This window comes from Dunckerocampus dactyliophorus, chromosome 2 (assembly GCF_027744805.1).
Source record: "Dunckerocampus dactyliophorus isolate RoL2022-P2 chromosome 2, RoL_Ddac_1.1, whole genome shotgun sequence".
In the NCBI taxonomy this organism is placed as follows: Eukaryota; Metazoa; Chordata; class Actinopteri; order Syngnathiformes; family Syngnathidae; genus Dunckerocampus; species Dunckerocampus dactyliophorus.
In genome coordinates, this window is record NC_072820.1 from 27995327 (window position 1) to 28022933 (window position 27607).

The following is a 27607-nucleotide window of genomic DNA, read 5'->3' on the forward strand; positions in this document are numbered from 1 at the left end:
GATGGTTACATGTAATACTTACAGTATCTTGCTGTATTTTCATTATTTAAAACATTACCGTAACTTCTTTCCTCTGCAAATTGATTTCACATAGCCCATAGGAGCTAATGCCGTTAACAACAGCGGCGTAGAAACAGCGACGACACTTTTAGTGTCTGCTCTCATTGGGATGGCTGTGTCTTTCAGCACGAGACTTTTGATCCAGTCTCAGGTAAAAATGCTGACAGCAAACAAGCATCTTGTCGTCTCATAGCAAAATTGAGAGCCAGTAGTATCCACTCTTCCGTCTGCGAGGCGCAGTGAGTGACGCTGGTACTTGCGAGCCGTTGTGTTACGCCGCCAGATAAATATAGTTTTTCGTGTTAGCTGCTACAATAACAATATCGCCGTGGCTTGGTTAATATATAGGTCAGTTATGTAAATGGGACACTGTGGGTCGTTTTTTTAGTTGTTTTTTTAGGGCTTTATCATGGTAATAGGTGCCTCCCATGACGTGCAATGTTAGCTGGCTCGTGCTAACTTGTTTTCTCTCGTTAGAAAGCACAGAAAAGGGAAATATATATGTGTTTATGTTTCACACAAGGATTTTGGATGATGGGCAATTTTTTTGTCAAAAAGTGCAGTTTTCCAGATCCCAACAAAGGCCTAATGTAGATTATTTTACCAAAATATTTGTGTCCTTTTGTAAGAATCAGATGACACTCTCGTCAGCTGACTGAGGACATATCAAAGGGGCACTTTGAGTGTGAGGGTGTGTGTTTTGAGATAAAGTAGAAAATGTGATGTGCTGGAAGTTTGGTGCGACTCCCATCTTCACAAACCACAGCGCTGTTCTTAAGGTTGTCAGAGCCCCCGGTGGCACAGACTCCCTGAATTGAAAGCACTCCTCCACTTCCTTTTTGAGCTCTTGCTGCCTGACTGTGGCCTCGCTTGGACTAGTTTCCAGCAAACATGCAGTTCAGTATGAACGCTAACAGCTTACTTAGCTTGCGTTTCCAGCGTGGCATGTGAAGGTGGGATGGTGATACAGGAGCACACTCAATTCAAGATGGAACATTTGAAGGAAAATGTGCTCAACCAAAATGGAAGCTGCTCCTAAACCTGCAGTTAACTATGCTCTCATTTTACTTTAAATTTAAAGCGCCGCATCTCAAATTGCTGGGTTTCATGTGACGTCACATCCAGTTGTTGTCGGCCCCGCCTCAAAGAGATGGGAGGCGAATAAGCCTATTTGCAACTATAAGTCATGTCAAATCAGAGCATAAGTGCCACATGCATGCGCTGTTCTCGCATGTGGAAATCGTTCAAATATGTATTTTGGAAAACATTATTACTAAGATAGTCCATTGTAACAAGAAAAAAGTTCAGGAAACAACCAAAAAAAATGTAGCAAAGCCACCTTTCTCACGGTTGCTAACGCTGTCCCTCTCGTCGAGTGGAGTCAAAGTATGAACATTTAAAAACCTGCTGAAACGATGAACTCGTGATGTCCAGCGAGCTTCGCAGTCGCAATTATTTAGCACGGCAAGCTCTACCACAAATCTACAAGGAAGTCAGACAGACAGTTGCTACGCCTGATGCAGTTGACAAGTCGGTGTTCTTGCCACAAAAGGAGTACATGTTTGTGTCTTCTAAAAATGTTTACCTAAAAAAATGTTTACTGCAGTTGAATTTAAAGTAGTTTTGAGCTGCTGTCATTTTGAAATTTCCTCTTAAACCGGGCACTCCTTCATATTTTGTTCTTTTGTGCTTTTGTTATCAGCTGAGGATTTGAGCATATTTAAAGGTTTGTTCTAAAAAAAAGATCATATTTGACTATTTCTATGTTTATTTCAAAAAGAGAATGGCCCACTTTATTTTAGCAGCTATTTTTAGATGAGATTTTTTTAATGTGCATCTTGCATGAAGCTTTAAAAACTTCAAAAAACATCCTCATGTTATATATTTATTTAAGAAAACAACACATATTTGGCTTTGATTTTATCTGAACTCACTTTGCGGAATAAATATCGGGATATATACTTGTATCATTTATCGATATTCAAGCGAAATATATCGGGATATCTGAGTTTTGCTCCATATCGCCAGCCCCAGTAATGCGTATAAATTAATATCAATGATGAATGGAAAGGATAAATTAACATTTAAGGTTACTTTTACCTTCACTGAAGTGATTCTTGATGTGAGTGAAAACAGGCAGGTGGTGGTAGTTGATCTTGCTGCCACACCGTGTCTTTGGGAACAGTCACGTCTTCTATGAAGGTAAGAGTATGCTTAAATGTTAATTTATCTCTTTCATTCATCATTTATATGCATTTAGAATTGTTTTATGCATGTAAAATTAGCATTGTAAAACTATAAAAGTGTGTTTTGTATTAACGTTTTTGACAGTCAACAGTAACTTCTGGTTCTGGTTTCCATTTTGTTTAGCTAGCTAATAGGATAGGATGCAAACAAGGACGGAAAGGAGCACAGTTGGACTCAGTGTATTAATAACACGACAAGATGCGTGCCATATTGTACGCTTACCGGAGAATGCAGGCAAACCGAGGCAAAATGTTTCTTGCACATTATTGTGCGGGTTGTGGATTCCCGTTTTGACTTCCAGGCCAGCCTTCCTTTTGAGCTTTTAGGTTAAATTCTGAGCTGTGCAAACGTGGAAAGCTTCAAAGCGACGCCTGTGTCGTGAAACGCTCCTGCAGGTCATGTTTGCCTCCAAGTGTCTCCATCTGCGAGGACGCGTGAAGATGCTATAGACAGCCTCAAGCCGGCCGCCGTATTTGTATTTGCTTCCCTCTGACAGGCCGCGCTTGCTCCTCTCTTCCCTCTCATGGAAGGAGGAGAAGGCATATGTTCTCCAACGCCGTCTTTGCGGGTTGTCACTACAACATGCCTGCTGACTTGCTTTTCCTATGACATTACAGTGACTTCGCTAGTTTTCATCTGGCGCTGACTCCACCGCCGTGTGTGTGTGTTTATGTTGAAGAGTGATTGGGGGGGCAGGGGGACTTTGCAGCTATAAATAGATTTATATTTTTGGTTTGAAATGTGCTTCCAGTTGAAAGCACAGACAGAGACGAGGAGGGAGGCTTGTAAATATATATTCGTACATTATAGACGTACATTGCCACACACAGACGCAGTGCTGTTGACCAGCAGTCTTGAGGCACAGACTGTTGGGAGGACAGCAGTGGCACTGCTTGGTGATTGTGGAATGGTCGGCCGTACAACAGACCCCCCCCCCCCAGAGCTTATGTAAACTAGCAGTGGAGCCAGGGCAAGCCAAGGCTATTTTTAGCATCAGCACTGCAGAACAGAAACTGGCAGTGGGTCACGTGTGCACAGCCGAATCAAAGGGAGTATCCCGGCAATGCGCTGTAAACAAAGGGAAGGTCAGTAGCAGAAGGTGAGACACAAAACGCCTCTGTGTAGGTTTTTGTGTGTGCGTGTGCGTGTGCGCGCTCCACAAAGCGTCTATGATATGATTTCAAAGCAACCACATCCTCTATGCTCTTCATGACACAAACACGCCATGTTGCAAAATACCACCAACAAAAGCACATAACCATCGATGTTAGCACTATGTTTGCGCCGTTGCCGTTTTGCTAGCCCAAGCAGTTAGCATTGCGCGGCCTGCCACACCCAGCAGGCACAAAAAGCAGCCAAGGCCTGCCGAGTCAACTTTCACCTCCCAAGGAATGTTTTCCAAGGAGGTCAACGGGCTATTTATGGAAAGCTTTTATATCTTTCTGTCTCTTGAGTTTGTTTGCGTAGACTGCTGGAGCTGGGGGGGTGCTACCTTAGTGGCTAACCACGTGCTTTTTTTTTTTTTTTTTTAGATCTGCAGTTATCTATTAAAAGTCCCATATTAGAATATTCTTAACAATGTTACTGTCAGGGGTCCCGCAATAGTGTACTGGAAGTGTGTTAGCCTTGATGCTGGAATTTAAATGTTCTTTTCGTAAGCTACTGAGAATACGGCCTTTTGTGTGCGTGTAGCCTTAATGCTGATCTGTGTTTGAGACAGAATGTGTGTCTCCAACAGGCACTACTGTGGACTTGATCCACTTTTGACATATACACACGTACACTTTTTGGAGTGGAACAACACTAGCATAGCTATGTGAGGTACAGTGCTAACACCCAGTGTGCTACATTACGACATTTTGACATCATGCTAGGTTAGCATATTCACAGAAGAAAAAGCAAATGACCATGCTTACAGCACCCACGTCTGTAGCTGACTGATAGCTGGCAGAGCTTTGGGGTTTATTTTAAGATGTGTAGGAAAGCCTGCTTTTTTTCTTTTTTTTTTTTTTTTTACAAAGTGGTGGTTGTATACACAGGGTATACTCATCCAGCTTGGGGCAAGTCAGAGGCAGGATCATGTCTATGTCTGTTTGTGTCCTACCTGTAGGTTGATCATTACAATTCAAATGAATGTTTGAACTTCTTTGAGAGTGTTTAAACAAGAGAGAAATGTGATAAAATGTTAATGCCTGTCTGAGAAAAAGTGTATAAAGTGTAACGTGAGGGGTTTTACAGCCTTAAAACACATATAATCATTGTAAAAAAAAAAAACTAAAAAAAAAAAGTTGGCTACTTCCCGGATTTCACTTATTGCGGGCTATTTTGGAAACCTATCCCCCGCAATAAATGAGGGAACACTATATAGAAATAACAATAGTATATGTTATAATTAGGGCTGCCAAGCGATTAAAATATTTAATCATGATTAATCGGATTTTGTCCATAGTTAACTCGTAATTAATTCCACTTAATCGCCAATAGAAATACGTTTTTGTCTATATGCTCTGACCTCCAAATTACTGAGCTACGACAGAGTATTAGGGCCACATTCTGACTAATTCTTCCACCGCAGACGCTGTCGCTTCAACTGAGCAGCCGGGCTTCTGCTCCACCCCTCCTCTTGCATGCATGAAGGGACGCGGGCCTGGAGCTCACACACAGTGCAGATGCAGAGAGATATGAGGGAGATACAGCGCAAACCCAGTCTATATCCATATGAATCATATGGTTGTTTTTGATATCGTGCTTAAAGTAAACAAGTAAATAAAGTAAGTGCCTCAGTACCTTCTCGCTTCCTTCTTCCTTCTCACACCCATGCCAAAATTACAACCGTATACATGTACAGGTGTATTCCTGCCGCAAGACATGCTGGGTAGCTTGTGGTACTGTCTCTCCCAACATGTCGCCGTGTTTGTTGCATTTTTGCTTGATTGCAAAACATGTTGAGGAGGTCGTCAGGTAAGTAAACATGGAGAGACGTTCACATACTCTTGAGATCCAATGTTGTATCATTCGCCACAGGACTACCCAGCATTAAGTTCCAAGTTATGTTTAGCGCTTAGTTGTTGTTTATTACCCACAGAGTAGCAGTGGTTGATTTATTTGATACGTTAACTTGCTGTGGATGTGTTATTTCCTTGCACCGTGCATAAGTATGTTATTCTGTTCGATGACCACCTATGTGTAAATACAGACTGCCCCTCGGCCAAATTTTTTAAGCCATTGGCCCGTGATTTCAAAAGTTTGCCCACCCCTGTGCTTGAGCCACGGATTGAGTCAGTGGTTGCATTTCTTTGCATTTTGCTTAGTTTTTTTTTTTTTACGAAGAAAATATTTATGGTGTTGACTTGAGTTGCAGGATTAGCCCCAAAAGACTGCACTAAGAAATTAAGAACTGCATTTTATTATTTATTGAGAACAAATTATTTTTTGTTATTTATATATACAGTACATACATATGTTCTACTTCCGTCATGTTCTGTTATTTATTTTAAAAATGACTTTTCAACAGAAAGGTTTTCTTTCTCTTCTCTTCAATAAAGATATTTTTAAAAAAATAACACATTTTAGAGCTGTAATTGTGATAGCGTGAAACAGTGATATTTTTTTCCCGTGGTTATCATACCGTCAGGATCTCAAAGCGGCCCATGCCCACTCTGCACCGTTATCCTCTTAATCACCACCACATCAAATCACCTCCGATCTAGTCCAACCAATCTGCCGGGATTAGGAGCAAGCTACTTTAGCCATTTGCATCCCACTGAGCTCCAGAGCACTCTGTAATAAAAGAGTCAGTCAATATTTGGACAATTGTAAGCATTTATCTAATGTGGTGTATGTATGATGTGTGTTTCATCAGCACAGCTTCTACTCACCATATCATGGGACTCTGTGGCCGGGCCTGTCTCATGGGACCCATGTTAGCCGCTCCATGACAGGCAACATCCTTATCAATTATCCTCCTGCTTGAAACAAGTGAAGTATCTATTTCAAGGAAAAGAGTTATGCTCCCAGGCCCCCCCTACAGGCATGATAAGATCTGGAGGAATTACTAAGCACAGAACCTCTCAGTGTCTGAACATCATGTGTTGAAATCATCATTTGAACACACAAAGCTCTCACCATTTGGACCAACACTCACACCAATATGACACAAGAGAGGTGCCTGGGTGCGTCGTAACAACAGGACAGGGGGCAGAAGGACACAAATGAAAGCATGGCTTTATGAGCTACAGTGTTAACGTTTCATTTTAACATAATGCTAGGTTAGTATATTTGCTGAAGAAAAACGTTGTGATCCAACTTACAGCTCCAGCGTCTGTAGCTGACTGACGGATTGTTCGCAGCTCCAGGCTGTATTTTAAGATATGTAGCCAAGCCTGCCTTTTTTGTTTGTTTTGGGGTTTTTTTTACAAGTGGTGGGCATGTACACGGGGCGGGCTCACCCAGTGAGGAGTGGGTCATAGGGGCTATTTACTGTCTTTGAACAAACAAGTGAGGGAGATGATAGATTTTTCTCACTTTTGGTGGGCTCCGGGGCAGTGTTTCCCAACCTGTTTTGTCTTGGGTACCTCCGAGCCTTTTTGTTATACAATTGTCAAACTTGTCTTAAAAAATGTGGCCGAGGGGCCGTCTATATATAGGGGGTCATCAAACACAATGACATACTGACATATTACTCACGGTGCAATGAAATAACACAACACGTCCACAGCAAGTTTATGTATCACATAAATCAACTACTGCTACTACATAAGTAATAAACAACAACTAAGCGCTAAGCATAACTTGTAACTTAAACTGTTATTTACAAGTGCCCGCAGGGCATGCTGGGTAGTCCTGTGGCGAACGATAAAACATTGGATCTCAAGAGTATGTGAACGTCTCTCCCTGTTTACTTGCCTGACGAGCTCAACATGTTTTGCAATCAAGCACAAATGCAACAAATACGGCGACATGATGGGAGAGACAGTACCACAAGCTACTCATCTGACTCGAGTCGTATTTTCAAAGTAGAACCGAGGATGGAGAGGAAATTGGTGAGACAAAATGAAAGAAAATGTCAAATCTGGGACAACAGACAGTGGCCAGTGGCAACAGCTAGCGTTAGCACTTAGCACTACTGTTACCGACAGTGCTGGCAAAGTTTGCATATTTAAATCAGATCGGATCAAAACCTTCTGAAAGCTGTGCAAGGTCTAAGCCAGAGCGATGGCTTAGGCGGTAATAGCACTTGGTTCCCAACCCAAAGGTTGCAGGTTCAAGTCTCATGTATGTGTTTCTCATGTTGTGTGAAATTATATTATAGATGTCACTGTACTCCAATCACCACCGCCTGTCAACCAATTAGGGAAGATGGTTATACTGAGAAGACTTTTTAATCATTTTGATTTGTGATTGCAACCATCTAACTTCAAGCCAGTACTTCAATCTAACATCCAAATGTTCATCTCACTTGGGACAAGTGTGCTACCAATTCAGACTTTTCAAAATATTCACACATTTAGTGTAATTCCATATTTTCTGTGAAAATATTCCCATTGAAAATGGATGGGCAATTTAAATGGCGCCCTCTGCTGGTGAAAAAGGATTTTATTTTTCTCACTATTGAATTACTCTGCTTCTACAGCAGCGTCTTCTACAGGTTCCCAACCTGAGGGTCGTGGATTCGAGTCCCATGTGTGTGTTTGTCATGTTGTATGAAATTATATTACAGAGGCATGTCACTGTAGTCCAGTTACCACCACCTCGGTTATTTAGGGACAGCGGTTAAACTGAGAAGACAGTAAATTCTGTTTCATTGATAGCCTTAATTTGTAATTGCAACCATTTAACTTGAAGCCAGCACTTGATTAACAAAGATAGTACATTAATGTACCAGTCCACAGCGTACAACACTTTTTGCACAAAGCATTTCAGTTTTGCTTCAGCTCACTCGGGACAAGGTTGCTACCAATTCAGACTTTTCTAAACATTCCAACATTTTGTGTAATGTCATATTTTATATTCATGCTCGTGTTTCACATTTTCCATTACTGAATCACCCTGGCAATTCTACTGCAGTGATATGGCTTGGTTGCTACAGTGCATGCTTCCCAACCCAAAGGCTAGCGGTTCAGTTCCCGGGTACGCAGGCATCATGTGTGTAAAATTATATTACAGAAGTCATTTCGGTACAGCTTCAGCTCAGATTCCAAACTATTTTGACATTCATTCAACATTTCATCATATTTCCAAAAAGCTGCAATATTAATTCTTCTTCTTTGCTCCTTTTTTTTTTTTTCATTTTGGAGCACCTGTGGTCCTGGTGAAAAAGCTAAGCGTACAGCCCTGTGTGTGTGTGTTGACGTGTTGTGTTGTTTGGATCGCTTTTTTGTACTAGCTACAAATTGCATCTGACTATTTCCAGTGTGACTCAAACGTGCCACAGTAGCACTGCAAGTCATGTTGCCAGCTACAGTTTTGAGGTTAAAGGTTTTAAAAAAAAGTGATTTGGAAACGCCCGGTGGGCCGGATTAACCCGTTTGGCGGGCCTTATGTGTCCCGCTGGGTGCAGTTTGCCCACCCTTGAAAGAGTGGGCCGTGAGTGTGTGAGATTTTGCATGTAATTGTTGTCGTCCAGTACATCGGACACATGTCTCTTATTTGTGCTGCCTCCAACGCTACCGTGAACATTCTCGCTGGTCCAGCTCGGGTGCGTTGAACGTGAGGATAGAATAGGGCGGCCCGGCTCAGTAAGAGACAGTGAGATAGTGGGAGAGCAAGATGAGTGGTATGGATGGACTGGGGTTGCTATGGGAACCCAGCTGCTCAAAGCAGGCAGAGTCCTGTGCTGCTGCTGATGCAGGAGCAGAGGGATGCCCCCTGTAGGCCACTGAGTGAAACAGCAAGCACTCCTGAGTGAGAATCCTCACTTTGGGAAATGATTCAAAACAAAGAGATGTCCTTGCTCTGGTTCTGTGATGTCTTCTAACCCCCCACCCTGTTCTGCTCAGCTCCAGTTTATGCAGTCTGCTGGGGTGTTAGTCACTGCTTTCATTTGGACTAGAGAGGAAAGCTCATTTTCAATGGGTCACTGCTCCACTTCCAAACAGAACCGCTAATTTGACATTGAAGCTGCAGTTGTTGAATGTGCAAAACTATGCTCGATATTTTGGATTGTGCTATTTTTACTTGGTTTTCTATTTCTGGCTTGCAGACTAGTTGAGGCCGAGAGGGTCATGGATTGGACTTTAATTCTTTAGTTGTATGTTTCAGTTGTATGTGACACTGACCAGTCACACAATGGTGCTAGGATGTACTTCACTTTTTCTACTTTTTGATTTGACGCAACACCTCTGAGGTCGGTGGTGTGATGCGGCAGTGGAAGGCCAATCGGCGGCCTTGCGATAGAGCAGGCCCGTTTGTTTACACCACATTTGGTTTGACTTTCTGGAGTGTCTCCGTTCTCTGTTCCTATATTTAGGAAGAGCCACTGAGCCGCTGATGAATTGGTCCCGTATGGCATGGTGTTCCTGTTTGGATGGATGGGCTGAATCCCAGCCTGCTATCTTTTCTCTGGGTCCTAACCAGCAGGCGAAATAAGACCACTTCCTCACAGTTTACTGATTGGAAATGAGTTCTTGAAAGGAGATACATGCACAGTAGTTGCATTTTGACAAAGTCAGACCCAACCCAGTAACATTCAACACTGCAGCCGCCCCTCAGCCTGCACATGTGACCCATCAGTACTGAAGCCCCAAGCCAAAACCCTGCAAATAAGTGCACTTGATTAAAAAAAAAAGTTACAAATGAAGGGCAGAATCATTGTCTAATTTGCATAATTGGCCATGATGACAATATCTCATCTCATCATCAAAGCTGATGCTGATTCTGATTCCGATTGGCTTACAGGTGTTTCATTTCATGCAGCAGTAGACGCACATGCATGCACCTTATAACATGCACAGGCACTTTAAAAAACATTCATGTTGTTTATTGGACTCCATGTAATTGTGCACATTGTTGTACATCTAATATACAGTATATCACTATATTGATGAACAGATGTGTGCTAATGTGTGACCAAGTCAGCTGTGCTTGCTTTTTCAGGCTTCTGAAATGTCAGATAAGACTTTTAGAGAGTTGTTGCTAGTCGCTTTTTTGAGTTGCAAAGCCGGCAACACTCAATTCCCTCCTGCAATGTCTTTTTGTTCTCTGTATGACACAGTGGGTTCAGAAGCAGAGTTACGATACCATCTACTATACGGAGTTGGAACGACAAGCTACACACACAGTCCCAGTATAATGTGTTCATGAGTGAGGGCCAACATGTAGCGCCAAATCTTTAAAAACAAAAAAAAAAGTAGCACCAAATGTAAATGTATTTGTGGGGCCCTACCACAAATAAATGGATGTATGGGGAACACTAATCTTAGTTATTCTTACTTACATTGTGGTGAATTTACTATCAATTTGAATGTACTTCCTGGTTCATAAAGGATGATGTGATGGCCGAACAGGCTGTGACGTTTTTGCCTCTTGGAAGGTGTACAGGGAATGGCAAGATCTGTACTTTTATACACATCCTCACTAAAAATGTCAGTACAAAGTTTTGTAGTTTTTGACAGCAGATTAACCCAAGCAACAAAGAACATTTATTTATTGTGCTTATAGTGTACAATGGTGTACAACTGCAGTGCATCTACAGCCAGCTGTTTCTAATAATCTGACCATCTCATGCAGCTTAATAAGGTCACCTAAACAGTCAAAACAGTAAAACACTGTGTAAGGTGTTGCTGTTCTATACCATTTCAAACAACAAGCACAATAATAAAGCCATGCAGCGCTTGTACTGGATCTCATTGGAATGTGAAGTCCCACAAAAAATAGTCTTCTTCAATGTGTACTCTGTGCCCAGTGTTGCATTCAGTGCAGGTTATGTGTTTTTCCTCCATAGAATACTCTGCAGTGAGTAGTCTGTGCTCAGTGTTAAAGTAGATGTACACTCAGCGAGAAGCGAGGGCAGGCTTTTCAATGGGTGTGATGCAGGCTAAAGTGAAAGTCCATTATGCCTGGCCCTAGCTGGCTCAAAATATGGAAAGTATTGATCGGGGCCCCTGTGCGCTGCTAATTAAAGACGGCCAACTATTTGTAAAAAGTCAAGCCAATTATCAAATGAACACATGAGACTGAGGGCACGCTTTTAATTAGTGTTAAGGTTGCTGGTTTGGAATCTGTGGGGCCTTGCAATGGGTCCCATCATTTTTTTCACAGTTGTGTCACTAGCGTTTCTTGTTTTCCATCACTGGCATTGTTTTTGCTTGTTGTATTCACTTGAAGTGCTAGCATGAGTTCTCCCTTTCACCATAGTCAAGCCCCAAGCAATATCATTCTCCATCTTTTTGCTCTATTGCCAGCTACATGTGACCCTGACCACATGGGGCCGGGGCCCGAAGCGTCCTTTTGCATCCAGTGTTCTTCTGCATTTTGATGTATTGCCTATATTCATGCACAATATTGCTCACAAAATTGACCAGAAAGGAATAAACAAGGAGAAAGTTGCCATATTTCACTAATAAGTGGCATAATAATATAAAGGTATAAAGTATAAATTTGAAATGAGTCCAAATCAATGCATGCAATAGGGAGGTAATGCATCAGAGCAGCAGTTGTATTTTGGATGGAATTTCCGTGAAGCCCAAGCAAACATGAGTTTCTTATATGTTGTTGAATTGCGGCACTGCAGGTGCATGTCAAGACATGACAATATTGATTGCAGGAGTTGACTTGAGACTAAGAGAGCAATTAAAAGCTAAGTTTTTGCACTTTATTTGCTGATAAAAGCAGTAGTTTACAAGATTGAATTTTTTTTATTTTTATTTTTTACAATTTTTCACATTTATTGAGATACTGAATTTGTGTGTTTTATTAAGCATAAACTAAACTATAATCATCAAAATTATTCAGAAATGCAATAGAATATAAGAGTTTCACTTTTTTGCTTGAACTTCAGGAATAAAATGATTTCAATAATGAGCTTTTCAAAGAGTAGACAAACACAGTAAATACCATCCAGGACCACCACTGAATGGTGCAAAACTATGAGTAAGTGATCCAATCTATTGTGGCCACATGGCTCACACACGTATTAAACACATTTCAAATATAAAATGTTAGGTACTCACCACTAGGCTAGAGAAGGTGCCGCACTTAGTCCACAATGCTTGTCTGTTGGTGTTCCAGTAATAACATGCATACTGTACATTTTACCTCTATTAACACATATTTATACATTATTACCGACTTAATGGTGAATGAGATTTTTTTTGGGGAAAATACCGTCTATTTTCTATTTTCGGAAAATAAATATATAAACGTAAAAATTTGTGGGGCAGTTTTAATGGCAATATTATTCTCGTGTCGAATTTTTTCTCCTTCTCTCAATATTACTACTCTCTTCCCTTGTAATGATCTCCATTGTCATTGAAGTTACTTTTTCTTCCCTGTTGGTAGCACAAAGCATCAGCACACATGCACCATCGCTGCGGACACATGAGTAGCAGAGACCACCCCCACGTTACAAAAGATATGGAAGTGCTAGGAAAGCACAGCAGCACACACATACTTCCACTTGCTTCATCATCTATGCCAGTGGTTTCCAACCTTTTCACAGTCACGTACCCCTTCAGACAGACCTGACTGGAATTAGATATACTGCTCAAAAAAATGAAAGGAACACTTGGAAAACACATCAGATCTAAACTGGGGGAAAATGATCTTGAATATCTTTCCTGATAATAAGTGGGTGATGTAATAGTAACAAAATGATGCCACATCATTTGATAGAAATGAAAATGATCACCCTATAGAGGGGGGAAATCAAAGACACCCCAAAAATGAAAGTGAAAAAATGATGCAGCACACTGGTCTATTTTGCCAAAATGTCATTGTAGCAACTCAAAATGATTCTCAGTAGTTTGTGTGGCCCCCACGTGCTTGTACGCATGCCTGACAACGCATGCTCCTAATGAGACTACGGATGGTGTCCTGGGGGATCTCCTCTCAGATCTGGACCAGGGCATCAATGAGCTCCTGGACAGTCTGAGGAGCAACCTGGCGGCGTCGGATGGACCTAAACATAATGTCCCAGAGGTGTTCTATTGGGTTTAGGTCAGGTGAACGTGGGGGCCAGTCAATGGTATCAATTCCTTCATCCTCCAGGAACTACCTGCATACACTAGCCACATGAGGTCGGGCATTGTCGTGGACCAGGAGGAACCCAGGTCCCACTGCACCAGCGTAGGTTCTGACAATGGGTCCAAGGATTTCATCTCAATACCTAATAGCAGTCAGGGTGCCATTATCTAACCTGTAGAGGTCTGTACATCCTTCCAGGGATATGCCTCCCCAGACCATCACTGACCCACCACCAAACCGGTCATGCTGAACGATGTTGCAGGCAGCATAACGTTCTCCACGGCATCTCCAGACCCTTTCACGTCTGTCACATGTGCTCAGGTTGAACTTGCTCTCATCAGGGAAGAGCACAGGGCACCAGTGGTGTAGTTGCCAATTCTGGTGGTCTATGGCAAATGCCAATGGAGCTCTACGGTGCTGGGCAGTGACCACAGGGCCCACTACAGTACGTCGGGCCCTCAGGCCACCCTCATGGAGCCCGTTTCTGATTGTTTGGTCAGAAACATTCACACCAGTGGCCTACTGGAGGACAGTTTGTAGGGCTCTGGCAGTGCTCATCCTGTTCCTCCTTGCACAAAGGAGCAGATACCGATCCTGCTGAGGGTTGAAGGACCTTCTACGGCTCTGTCCAGCTCTCCTGGAGTAACTACCTGTCTCCTGGAATCTCCTCCATGCGTCCAGGTACCGCAGTGGTGCCCTGGTCCAGATCTGGGAGGAGATCCCCCAGGACACCATCCGTAGTCTCATTAGGAGCATGCCTCGACATTGTCAGGCATGCGTACAAGCACGTGGGGGCCACACAAACTACTGAGAATCATTTTGAGTTGCTACAATGACATTTTAGCAAAATGGACCAGTGTGCTGCATATTTTTTCACTTTCATTTTTGGGGTGTCTTTGATTTCCCCCCTCTATAGGGTGATCATTTTCATTTCTATCAAATGATGTGGCATCATTTTGTTACTAATACATCACCCACTTATTATCAGGAAAGATATTCAAGATCATTTTCCCCCAGTTTAGATCTGATGTGTTTTTGAAGGGTTCCTTTAATTTTTTTTAGCAGTGTATATAGATACTTCATTAATCTCCAAGAGAAATTCATATTTCCAGCAACTCTGCAGGTCATGTGCCCTCTACTCCTGCGGACTTAAAAAACATAAACCACACAATGAAACATCTCTGATATATTACTAAATATGTTATATATTATGACATGATATTAAAACATCATATGTCTTACTTTTCAACTGCACACATAGGCTACTAATTTAAAGGGACATGATTTATCAACTTTGCTTAAATATGTTATATATTGTTTGTAATTATGTCCTACATTGTTACATTTTTGAAAGCGAATGGTACATTCACAAAAATGACATTTATAGTTCATGTCACCACCCGTGACGAGCTAGCGCTCGCTGTTCAGTCTCGTTTCCGGAAGTGGCGTCATCGGGGTGACACCTCTCAGCTACACAAACATAGCAGTGTACTAGACAGAGTATGTTTACACTGGTTACAGCAAAGATTTGAGTGATGTGTCATTAGTTTTCAAGGAGAACAGAAGGGAGAACATTTGGAGATGAAATAGAGAACTTGCACAACATGGACTGAAGCCTTAAGACATGGAGATTACAATTGGTCACCTTCAAAACACAGAATAGTAAGTGGAAATTACTCTGGAGTTGTTTATCCTTCAATTATTGTTTTAAATCGTAAGCGTAAAGGGGTGTTTATGGCTTGATTTATATTATATTTCGTCACCGTCACAGCCACTGTTCCCACCCCCCACAGTAAACACACATATCACTGTGAAATCATGAAATAGTTTTTAGAAGACATGTAAACAAGACATGACTTACTCTGTTCTGTGGCAACTGACGTTCTTCTTGTCTTTGTTTTCCTATGTACCGGCGAAGTAGAATCCTTTTTCAAAATGCTTTTATACTGTACTTTCAAACCAAGTGCTTATTGTAAAGGTGTTCTTTCATAGCAGTCATCAGTGACATCTATCCATTTTCTATGCCGCTTATCCTCACTTGGGTCGCGGGTATGCTGAAGCCTATCACAGCTGATTTCGAGCGAGAGGCGGGGTACACCCTGGACTGGTGGCCAGCCAATGGCAGGGCACATATAGACAAACAACCATTCCCACTCACATTCATACCTATGGACAATTTAGAGTCTCCAATTAACCTAACATGCATGTTTTTGGAATGTGGGAGGAAACCGGAGTACCCGGGGGAAAACTCACGCACGCACAGAGAACATGCAAAGAGATTCGAACTTCCAGATCTCCTGAATGTGGGGCCAACATGCTAACCACTCGGCCACTGTGCGGCCCATCAGTGACATGATCACTGCAAAGAACAGAACCCGAGGTGAACATCCATCTGTCTCTTCGGACATTTTTGTCTTAAACCTTCCTCTTTTGGAAAAGAAAAGAAACTCACAGTATCACTCGGATACTGTAAACATCCAGCAGCAAAACATTTTGGCATGACTACTATTTGATAAAAAATACACTGAACCAAGTCGATGGTCTATCTCGAGAAGCGTCTGTTTACTCTGTTTTAGTTGAGTGTTTTAGTTGAGAGGCGTCACCGCGATGACATCACTTCTGGAAATGACACTGAACAGTGAGAGCTAGTTCGTCATGGGTGGCGCCATGAACTATAAATGTTATTTTTTTAAATTTACGATTCGCTTTCAAAAATCGCATAATATAGAACATAATTACAAACAATATATAACATATTAAACCAAAGTTGATAAATCATGTCAGGGACCTTTTAAAATGGAGAGGGTTTTAGAGGGACAGGTTTGTCTTCTGTTTGGTGAATTTATTTATCACAAGTGGCGACAAGCTGTGATAAGATGTGGTGAACTGTGATCTTTATGCTGTTTTGCTGTGCTTTGGTCTGCAACAACATGGAAAATAATCAGTTCAATGCAACTAATGTTACATGTGCAGTACAGCCCAAAAGTATGGACACACACAACACAACCCGATGGTCCCAACCCCATTAATAAGGCAAGAAATTACACTAAATAACCATGACAACGCACACCTGTGAAGTGAAAACCATTTCAGGTGACTACCTTATGAAGCGCTTTGAGGGAACACCAGCGCTAGCAAAAAAGCTACTTTCAGCTGCTTTGAGGAATCTGAAATATAAGACATATTTCGAGTTATTTCACACTTTTTTGTTAACTCCACATGTGTTCATTCATAGTTTCATGCCTTCAGTGAGAATCTAGGCGTGAAAATAAAGAATACACACTGAATGAGAAGGTGTGTCCAACTTTTGGCCTGTACTGTAAATGTGTGACTAAATATGAAAACAAAGACATAACGTACAGAAATCAAGAAGGAAATTAATACCCGTGCCCCACTTTGGGAACCGAGGATCCATGCTAAGCGATTGCCTCTTTTTGCTTGCCCACCCTACGATTCATAGCCCTGCTTCTTTTTGTCCGGCTGCTCTTGAAGACTTTTTTATTATTTAGCTCTCCCTTATTACTGGTGTCACATGACAGTCCCAAAGCGCTCAGTAATTACAACTTTGCTGCTTTCTGCAGGAAGGCGTACTATAAATACTTCCATGCTTCCGCCGCTGATGCTTCGGTCCGGACCTGACCCATGTTGTGGGAAAGACCTCCTAGCTTTGGCACACTTGAAATGTCCTTTTTGGCTCACGCTTGACTAGGCCTGTGTTAATAACAAATTTTGCTGGACGATAACTGTCAAATTGTTGTCGATAATTGATATTATGAACAACATTTTTTGAGACCTTTTTAAAATTAATTATTTGGCATAATAATGAGTAAATCGTATCAAAAGGAATAAACTTTCATTTCTCAAGAGTATTTAACATTGTAATTGGAATGTCAAGAGCTTTTAAATAAATTAAACAAACAAAAAAGAAAAAAAATGGACTCTCAAAAATTGCACTTAAATAAAAATCACAATCATAAGTTAAAACAATAAAATAATAGACCATATCTCTGTAAGAAAATAAAAACTCACGCAGTTATGTAGCGTAGTGTATTGTTAAACTAAGGTAGGGGGTCACATTTGAGCTGGACCACATATCTTTGGTGGGGGAGTAAAATACAATGTTTCTGATGTCCTTCAACTTGTCTTCTTTCACTCGGTTATACAGTTCAAGAATTGCTGTTTATGACATGTACATGTACGCTACGTATCCATTTTGCGCTGTTTTATTTGTATTTACTTTGCCGACCAAACGCCTCAGTAAGTGTTGGTTGTATTTTCCTTCTTCCCCGTCGCTTCTTTCGAACAAATGCGACATATGTTTTTTTCTGTGTTTATGCGCTCACCTTGTTCATTCTTTTTAAAATCGAAGTATTCCCACACTGGGGCTGTGGCATTTACCTTAGAAACCATCACTTCTGTGCCTTCATTCATGTTAGCGTATGCTCACTCATGAGGCTAACTTGCTGCTAGCACTCTGTGTATCCACTCACTAGTAGCCCCGCCTTTACATACTGGGACAAAGAGGCTGAATGTCTGAGAGGAGGGTTCACTCTCTCCGTTCATTGCACTCTAGCACCAACGCGCACAGACAGATGCAGAGTGAACCCTCTTGTCATCCAACCTGTGTGGTAAAGAGAGACAAGGAAAATAAACATGCACGTCGGTTTATCAAGGCCGGCAAAATTATCGACTTTTTTTTTAATCGTTCGATTGATTGATTTATTGATTAGTGACATTGATTTAGTGACAGGCCTACACTTGACTGATTGTACTCTTGTGGCTCAACTAATTCAATGGATTGCGGCTACAGTATGGGTACACCTGCACAAGATAATGGCATCCCATATGAAAACTGTACCATGTTAGCACTGTACAGGGATTCTCAAACTGGGCTCTGCAAGTCATAGGTTGGGGGTCGTATCTTTTTTTTATGTTATGTTATGTTTAAGTTATGGTGTATGAAACGTTTCCCACAGTATTGCAGTCTATTGGATGGGGGCGTGAGGATTAGTTGACGTAACAAGCATCACCAGCGGCTCGTTGAGAAGAGCGGTGTTAGAGTCTGAAAAAGTGTCCATTAAGACCAGAAAAAGTTGCGAGTTGCTTTTTTTGAAAAAGACAGTGTGGAAGGTTCTGACTACTCCCTAATATAGCAACAAGGTTGGCAACAGTGATCCCTCCTGCTACGGCTTCTTTTCTGGCAGAGCAAGTGTGATGACAAGCAGAGTAAGCATGCCATCTACTGGATGGGCTTGGAACCACAAGCTGCTTTAAGTCCCGTTATAATGTGTTTGTGAGCAAGGGCCAATAGCTAGCACCAAATCTACTGTACTTATGGTGATCCAAATGTACTGTACATCATTGATAATTATTAGAATGTATAATTCTTATTAAATATGAGGAGAGTTCTATGGAGGCTGCTTTCATTATTATATACGATACGATGGAAGAGCAAAATTACTTGTCTTGGCTTCTCTCCCGCTCGAATGAATTAAGAGCCATTAAGTCATAAATAATCATTTTCTTATCATGATGTGAAAATTGAAGCTATTCTTTAAGTCATCTTTTTTGGTTCAGTACTTTAATTTTCTCTGCACTGGAATATTTCATACTTGCTTTCTGAAGTATTTTGCTTCAAATGTTTTTTTTCCCCCAATCAGAAGGAGGATTACGAATATGTAACTAAAATGGGAAACTTTTACGCATATAACGGCTCTGTGCTCCCAAAACCTTTCACAACCCCTGCTCTACTATTTACTATATGTAATACAGTATATCTACTATACACTATATCTAGTCTAGCTAGTGTACGGTATATCTAGTATAGCTTTTGTGGCTAGTATATCATGTGTATCTAATGTATCTAGTATGCAGTGAATCTGGTGTATATAATATACAGTATATCTAGTACCTAGGTTCCCAAAGTGGGGTACACGTACCCCCAGAGGTACGCCAATTGTGATGGGGTTACGTGAATAAAAATTAAAAACAATTAGCGCCTAACACTCACAATTACTAGTGCGCCTGAACGCCTCATGGCGCAAGGAGAACGGAGCAGAAACGAGACAGAGCGTGAAGTTGTTTATTGCTCTATGTGCATTACATGAACAAATAAGTAAGTTTGATCATTATTTTGTGCATAAAGAATGTTTAATCTTGAAGATGTCATGTTGTATTGGTGTTCCAATCACCGCACGGCACAGCGGTGAAAACCCTGTGGGTGGGGATTCCCCTGAAAATGAGGTTTATCGTTGGTTGTATGTAGTTTTGTATTCCGGATACTGCTTCATCATTTCCCCTTCAATTTGGTATTAAATTAATATGCAGGCTTAAACCATAGCCTGGTGAGTGGACAAAAACTGAAGCTCAAATTCAACCCATTCAAGCTGAAGGATTCCGACATAAGACTGAAATAAAAATATGTAGGATGGTTACTTATCTATTTATCAGTGCTCTTGTGAAACTTTAGCAAAATGTGACCACAACAAATACACATTTTTGATTCGGAATTACTATAAAATTAACCAATTAATTATGTTCAATGTTTCAAGTTAATGAAGCTCAAAAGGTTTGTTTTTGAAGTGTGCAGGAGTAAGGGGTACATGGCTTTAGGTGAAATGTCTGAAGGGGTACGCCACTGTATAAAGTTAGGGTACCACTGATCTACTACACAGTAAATCTATTATATCTAGTGTATGTCGTATATCTAGTATAGAGTATATCTAGTGTATGAAGTGTATTAGAGCACACTCCTGAACACTTAAAAACATCTTTTTTATGATAATAAACTTGAAATATTGAACACAGTTGATTAGTTCATTTATTTTATAGTAATTCCGTGTCAAAATGTTGTATTTTGCATGGTTACATATGTCTGATGTTGACATCCTTCTGTTTGAATGGGTTGACCTTTTTTTTGTCCACTCATGATGGCTTTGTAGGGCCATATGAAATCCGTTTTTCCCAAATCCCGTTTTATTTCCGTTTTAAGCAGAAAACGCCATAAAACAGGCGGCTGAATGTCTTTTTCGAGGAGAGGGGGCTGCTTTATGTTGTGTTATGTTTATGTTCAATAGCATTCTGCCGTTCTAATCATCTGGTACCTGTATGAGTATGATCCAGTACACTGGTACAGCTGTCTGCCAGTGTGAGAACGATCATTGTCAAGGCTGAATAATTGTATTGTATGCCTAATAAGTGGATTTGTAAGTGTACTTGCTTGTTCAAGCTCATGTAGTTCACTTGTCTCCAACTCGGGTTCACTGTTGAACGGTCAAGCAGAAATGTTGTAAAAATAAATGAATAAATAAAAAGTGTGTCTTGGATGAGGCACCATTGTTTACGTCCGTCATGTGTTGTGATAGAGACCAAGCTAACGTTTGATGCTAACACTGCCGCTGCCTCGCTGCTCGCTGGTGGAGAAGCTAACCTCCACACTATCTTGCTTATGTAATCACTAATCACTGGAGCTACACCAGGACCAAAATAGACCAGACTGAACAGCCCTGCCCCCTTGTGGACACCTCTTGCCTCAGCACTTCCCTTGTCCAACATGGCGTGATGGGAGACGTGGACTGTTTCATATTTGGCTTGTTTGGCGTGGCTTCATTACTATGACCTACCTTTTCACGTGCAGCAACGTCCAAACGCTCTAAACAAAAATGATCCAAAACCAAAAACAATCAAACTAATGCAAAATACTGCAGCTGAAAAATAATGCGGCAATCACATTAACGCTGTAGGATCCAAAGCACATGTAAAATAAAAATGCTGCACACACACACACAAACAAAAGAAACCCTTCTCCAAACACATGCATGACAGACATGCTGCAAGTTCAATGAGTGGGATTGCACATAAGAATGTTGGCGGAATGGACAGATACAAAAATAGGTTGTGCTATAATATTACGTATTATAGTATTACGTCTTAAAGGGTCTCTGACATGATTTATCAACTTTGCTTAAATGTGTTATATATTGTTTGTAATTATGTTCTACATCAGGGGCACGGAACCAATGGCTCGGTAACCAGATGTGGCTCTTTTCATGACTGATATCTGACTCTGACATTTCTTAACACGATAAAAAAAATAATAATTTTACATTTTTTGCAGAAATCAGTGTTCCAAATAACGTTCAAAATATAAAACTTTTAATCCATTCATCCATTTTCTACCGCAATGCAGGTGGCCAGAGCCAATGCCAGCTGTTCTTCCGATATTTTTCAGGTCAGACACCAAAACTCGATTATTACTGGCTAATGCGGTAGCCTGCCCGGGTCATTGAGATGTCAAGAAGTAAACTTCCCACCTTTAATCAAATAGTCAGATAGCTAATTCTGCAGAGCCAAGCCTTTCGACAAAGAAGATGGCAAAAAGAAAGAAAGATATGGAGTACGGTGCAGAACATGCAGCACCAGAAGTCACATTAATGGTAAGAAGTATTTTATTTATTATTGGATAGCTTCAGTATAACAATGTTAATAAAAATAATAAATTCAAAGACTTATTATATTCTAAAATTGTTGGTCTTGCTTAAAAATGCACACATTTAGTTGCATTCAATGTTAAAAGATATTATACGGCTCTCACTGAAATACATTTTAAACTACAGTATGTGGCTTTCATAGCTCTCTTAGCCAAAAAGGTTCCCGAGCCCTGTTCCACATTATTCGATTTTTGAAAGCAAACGGTAAATTTGCAAAAAATACATTTATGGTTCATGGCTCCAGCCATGACAAAGTAACTTGCAGCTCAGCCTCATTTCCAGAAGTGACATCATAAGGATGACACCTCTCAGCTAAAGCATAATAAACAAACGTTTCCCGAGGTAGATCATCGATTGGTTCAGTATATTTTTCATCAAAATAGTAGTTATGCCAAAATGTAGTGTTGCTGCCGGATGTTTATAATATCTGTGTGATACTGTTAAGTTTTTTTTCTTTTCCAAAAGAGGAAGGTTTGCCTTTGAAAAAGAGCAATCATCATTTTTGCCTCTTTCTGATACCTTACCAAGCAAACCACTGCAGTGATGTGTGCGTAGAGCATGCGTAGGAACACCTTTACAAGAAGCATGTGGCTTCAAAGTATGTTATAAATGCATTTTGAAAAGGGATGCCATTCCCCCAGTACACAAAACAAGGAGGAATGACAGTCATGACCTAGCTCGTCATGAATTTTTGCAAAATGACCGTTCGCTTCCAAAAGTCGAACAATGTAGAACATAAATTACACACAATATATAACATATTTAAGCAAAGTTGGTGAATCATGTCAGGGACCCTTTAAGTCTTAAAGGTAAATATCCCTCAGGTTTGGTGTACTTGCTAGCTTGGCTAACTTCCTGCTAGCCTGACTGACTTCCAGGTAGCATGGCTAGCTGCTGTTTTGTATATATAAACTTGCAGCGTTTCTCCCATGCAGTTGTTTTGGGGGTTTGGCATTTCTACCATTTTTCCTGTGCGCTTGTTTTTGATCCTGCAGTGTTTATATGACGGCAGCATGTCTGTTTTTCTGCACTTGTTTTGTGGTGTTTGTATGTTGTAGGTTTTGGATCATTTCTGTGTTTGCGGTGTTTGGATGTTGCTGTCGGCCATCTTACTTTTGGCCTCCTTTTTCTGGCCTTTGTTGTTGTTTTGCTGGTTTCAGGATGTGATGGAGGGTGGTTGTAGTGTGGTGTGGCGCTTAGTATAGTATGTGTGCATCAGTGCACTAACTTGTGTTGTGTGTGTTTGTGTCTATCTGCAGTTTCCTGGACAGAATTGACTCTGTAAGGCAGAGCGACTACACACCAACAGACCAGGTGGAACCTCTCATCAGCGCCAATTCTCATAAATTGTCCTGGGTGGTTGGTAAACGTGACACCATCACCATCTTTGTTTGCCATGTTTTCCAGGACCTGCTACGCTGCCGAGTGTTAACTTCAGGGATTTTTGAGACGAGGTTCCAAGTAGACAAAGTCAACTTTCAGTGAGTGTGTTCTTAAACCCTGAGAGGCTTGATTGACTGCATTGTTGGGAGAAATTCCCAATTTGAGCTAAAGGACAACTTCTTCAATGCCCATCTCACAAGACTAAACGAAGACCTCTGAGCTTTGGGTCAGACAAGTGGAATCAAATCATAACATTTGGTTATGAATGCTTCCATATTGTGCTTGCAAGCTTTCAAAATGAGCTTTTAAAGGCACATTATGTATAGATTAGGGATGTCCCGATCCACATTTTTTGGCTTCCGATCGGATTTTTTTATAGTCTTGCCCATACCGATCCTTTTTTTTAAAATAATTTTTTATAGTAAGCTTTTGTTACAAACATGAATTTGTGTAATTGAATATGGTTATGAAAATAGCTTTTCAAAGCATTAAAAATAATTCAGCAATTATTGCTGAATTTACTTTGTTGTTACACAGCATGACCACACATACCATGTTGTGAGTGTGGCCCAGTGTTACGATACAGCAACAGGATCGGCCCGGATTGGGACGGAAGCCGATATTATCTGATCATTCAAAATACAGCAGATCCGCAGCCTATCCCTATCCTGAAGATGGATTGGGACATCCCTAGCATAGATCTATATTTTAATAATAATGTCCATAGTATACATATATTGAATGGGAATAATTGCATATTCATTGAGCTTATTGATATATCATGGCAATATATTTATTAAACAATGTATAAAAAATATAGAAATATGAGACGATGACTGGTGTAATAAATCAATAAAGAAATGGGCCATTGTAGTAAGTGTTGGAAAATCATAAACTGTTTTTTTTTTTAAAAAGCATCCCTGTGTGTGACCACAAGAGGGCGTGAGTGAGTTTAGTGGAATAACTGGCGTGTTTGTGCTGTCAACAGCATGTTTGATGTTGGCGGCCAGAGGGATGAGAGGAGAAAATGGATCCAGTGCTTTAACGGTGAGACGTTTAAGCATTTAGCTTTTGTCGGCCATTTCTTTGTTCCCACCCTCATCGCTGTGTCTGCTCTCCTTCCCAGACGTCACGGCCATCATCTTCGTGGTGGCCAGCAGTAGCTACAACATGGTCATAAGGGAAGACAACAACACCAACCGGCTACGGGAAGCCCTGGACCTCTTCCGCAGTATTTGGAACAACAGGTGGTTACGCACCATCTCCGTCATTTTGTTCCTGAACAAGCAGGACATGCTGGCCGAGAAGGTATTAGCTGGAAAATCCAAAATTGAAGACTACTTCCCCGAATATGCCCGCTACACCATACCAAATGAAGGTGGGTCATCTCCCTCTCTCTCTGTCGCACACACACACACGCACAGATGGCCAAAAGTTTGAGAATGACACAAATATGATTTTTTCCAATGTCTGCTGCCTCAGTGAAGAGTGATAAGATGAATGGCACTGATTTGCAAAGTCTTGATACTCATTACGTCATCAGCCTTCGCTGCTTTCTGCTTGTGACATTGGCAGATGAGACAATGAAATTGTTCATAATAAATGTTTCCTACCATAAGGTAAGGTGCATACATTTCTTCATGATGTTATTGTTATATAGCCTGCTTTTTAAACAGAAGGAACACATTTTTACAAAGTGTGACATGTATTGCCAAACAACAAACAACTGTAATCAACCAGCACTGTAACAACATTTATAAAAACAGAAAATGTATCAAATATTCATATAAAATAGAAACTTTATGAACATTAACGAATATATAAACCTTATCAAGCATTATTTCAAGGTTTAAGAACCTCCCTGTTTTTGCTTCAGTTTCCTCCTGTCGTTGATGTTCTCTCAGATTCTTTTGTAAGAACGTCCAGACTGGCTTTTTGTCACAATTGACTTTTCCATGCTGGTATTGCAGCTTTTGAATGGTCCTGGAGTGCTGTGTGGTGTAGCAGAGGGCTGACGTCACTTGGCTCAGCATCTCCTTCAGGAATGACACATGCATGATCGATGGGGTACAACTATTAAGTCATTGTAAATACTATAGTAAGAGTAATATAGTACTAGTGTGTTGAAAACAAATAGAATAATGGTAAAAAAAATAGATGGGACAAGGTTGGATTGTAAAAGTTGAATAAACTTAGATGGGCCTGTCACGATGACAAATTTTGCTGGACGATAATTGTCCTACAAATTATTGTCGATAATCAATATTATTGACAATATTTTTGGAGACCATTTTTTTCATGAATTATATGGCATAATAACGAAAGTACATCTTATCAAAAGCAATACGCTCTTATTTTTTAAGTGTTTAACATTGTAATTGGAATGTCAAGAGCTTTTAAATAAATGAAACAAACAAAGACAAAAAACTCAATGAAAATAAAATGGACTCAGTCTCTTTTAGCAAAAATGTGACTTAAATCAAAATCACAATCATAACCAAAAACAATAAAAAAATAGTCCCTGTCTCTGTTAAGAAAAAAAACACTCTCCAATAAAAAACACATACACACAGTTATGTAGTGTATTGTTAAACTAATGTAGGGGGTCATAATTGAGCTGCACCACATATCTGTGGTGGCGGAGTAAAATGCAATGTTTCTGATGTCCTTCAACACATCTTCTTTCACTCGGTTATACAGTTCAGGATTTGCTGTTTGTGACATGTACGTCTCCCAGGCAATTCACTGTCTGTCAAACATTTTTAACATTTTGCCAAAATGTAGGCTTTGCAATGTAGCGAGCGACACTGTCTGTGAGCGTGCGACATTTTGTGCAGTTTCATTTAGATTTACTTTGCCAACCAAACGCCTCAGTAAGCGTTGACGGACGGGTCGAAGGCTCTGCTGCACCTCCATACTGGGGCTTTGGCATTCAGCTTTTGTGCCTTCATTTATGTTAGTGTTTGCTTGCTAACTTGCTGCTAGCATGCTGTGTGTGTATCCACTCACTAGTAGCCCCGCAAGGGGTGGAATTGGTATTCAGCTTAACAGACTGGAAGTTTTGAAAAGGAGGGTGGTGTTTGAAATCTTTGTTTTCCTCTGTTAACCATGATTACCTGCAAGGAAACATGTGCACCCATCATTGCTTAGCACAAAAAGGGCTTCATAGCCAAAGATATTGCCGCTAGTAAGATTGCAACTAAATCAACCATTTATCACATCATCAAGAGCTTCAAGGAGAGAGGTTCAGTTGTTGGGAAGAAAGCTTCAGGATGCCCAAGAAGTCCAGCAAGCGTCAGGATTGTCTCCGAAACTAGATTTAGCTGCAGAATCGGGGCACCACCAATGGTAGGCAGGCTACCAAAGACTTTTGGAAGATGGTGTCAGGTGTCAGGAAGAGCGCATAGAACTTCTCTTCAGGAAAAACATCAGGGACAGACTGGTATTCTGCAAAACGCACAGAGACTGGGCTTCTGAAGACTGGGGCAAAACCATTTTTTCTGATGAATCCCCTTTTTGATTGAAAAAAGGTTTGTCCAGAGAAGAAAAGGTGAGCGCTACCATTAGTCTTGAGTCACTGACAGTAAAGCATCCTGAAATCATTCATGTGTGGGGTTGCTTCTCAGTCGAGGGGCGTGGGCTCACTCACAATTTAAGAAGAACCCAGCCATGGATAAAGAACGGTACCAGAACAACCTCCAAGAGCAACTTCTCCCAGCTGTGCTTTTTCCAAAGGCAAAGGTGATAACTAAGGCTTGGGGAACAACCATAACCTTAGACAAAAAGATCTAAAAACACTGAAGCAGCAAACTTTGTGAGAACCAACACTTTTGTCATTCTCAAAACATTTGGCCGCAACTGCACACACACAAGCATACGCACACAGGTCATGTGTGTTCATGTTAGATCTGTCCCCCTTCCAGCAAATCCTGAACCCGGCGAGGACCCCAGAGTGACAAGAGCAAAGTTCTTCATCCGAGACGAGTTTCTGGTAACTACGCAAGGCCGACGGCCACCATTGTTGTGCTGACACTAAACTCACGCCTTACTTTCAGTCAATCATTCGAAGAATAAAAAACACTCAAATCCTTTGTTTTAGTGAAGACTCCAAGTTGTTTTTACCAAAACATTGACACCAGCACACAGTTTTACTAAAGCACTCAAGTTACTCTTACTGAACACACAAGCTTTGCTTTCATCTTTACTTTTACTTTCACTCTCCACTTCTTCCATCTTTATTGCAACCT

The 27607-nt window shown here is 40.9% G+C and overlaps 1 protein-coding gene across 2 annotated transcripts in view; it reads left to right on the forward strand.

Annotated features, from left to right (window-relative positions):
• LOC129169320 (guanine nucleotide-binding protein G(olf) subunit alpha) overlaps window positions 1-27607 on the forward strand; it is a 91545-nt gene that overhangs the window by 61849 nt on the left and 2089 nt on the right. For both annotated transcript variants that reach the window (XM_054755652.1, XM_054755661.1), the window contains exons 6-10: window positions 23237-23291; window positions 23385-23458; window positions 24349-24407; window positions 24487-24738; window positions 27284-27351. In XM_054755652.1, the coding sequence (XP_054611627.1) occupies window positions 23237-23291; window positions 23385-23458; window positions 24349-24407; window positions 24487-24738; window positions 27284-27351 (508 nt within the window). The remainder of the gene's footprint in view (window positions 1-23236; window positions 23292-23384; window positions 23459-24348; window positions 24408-24486; window positions 24739-27283; window positions 27352-27607) is intronic.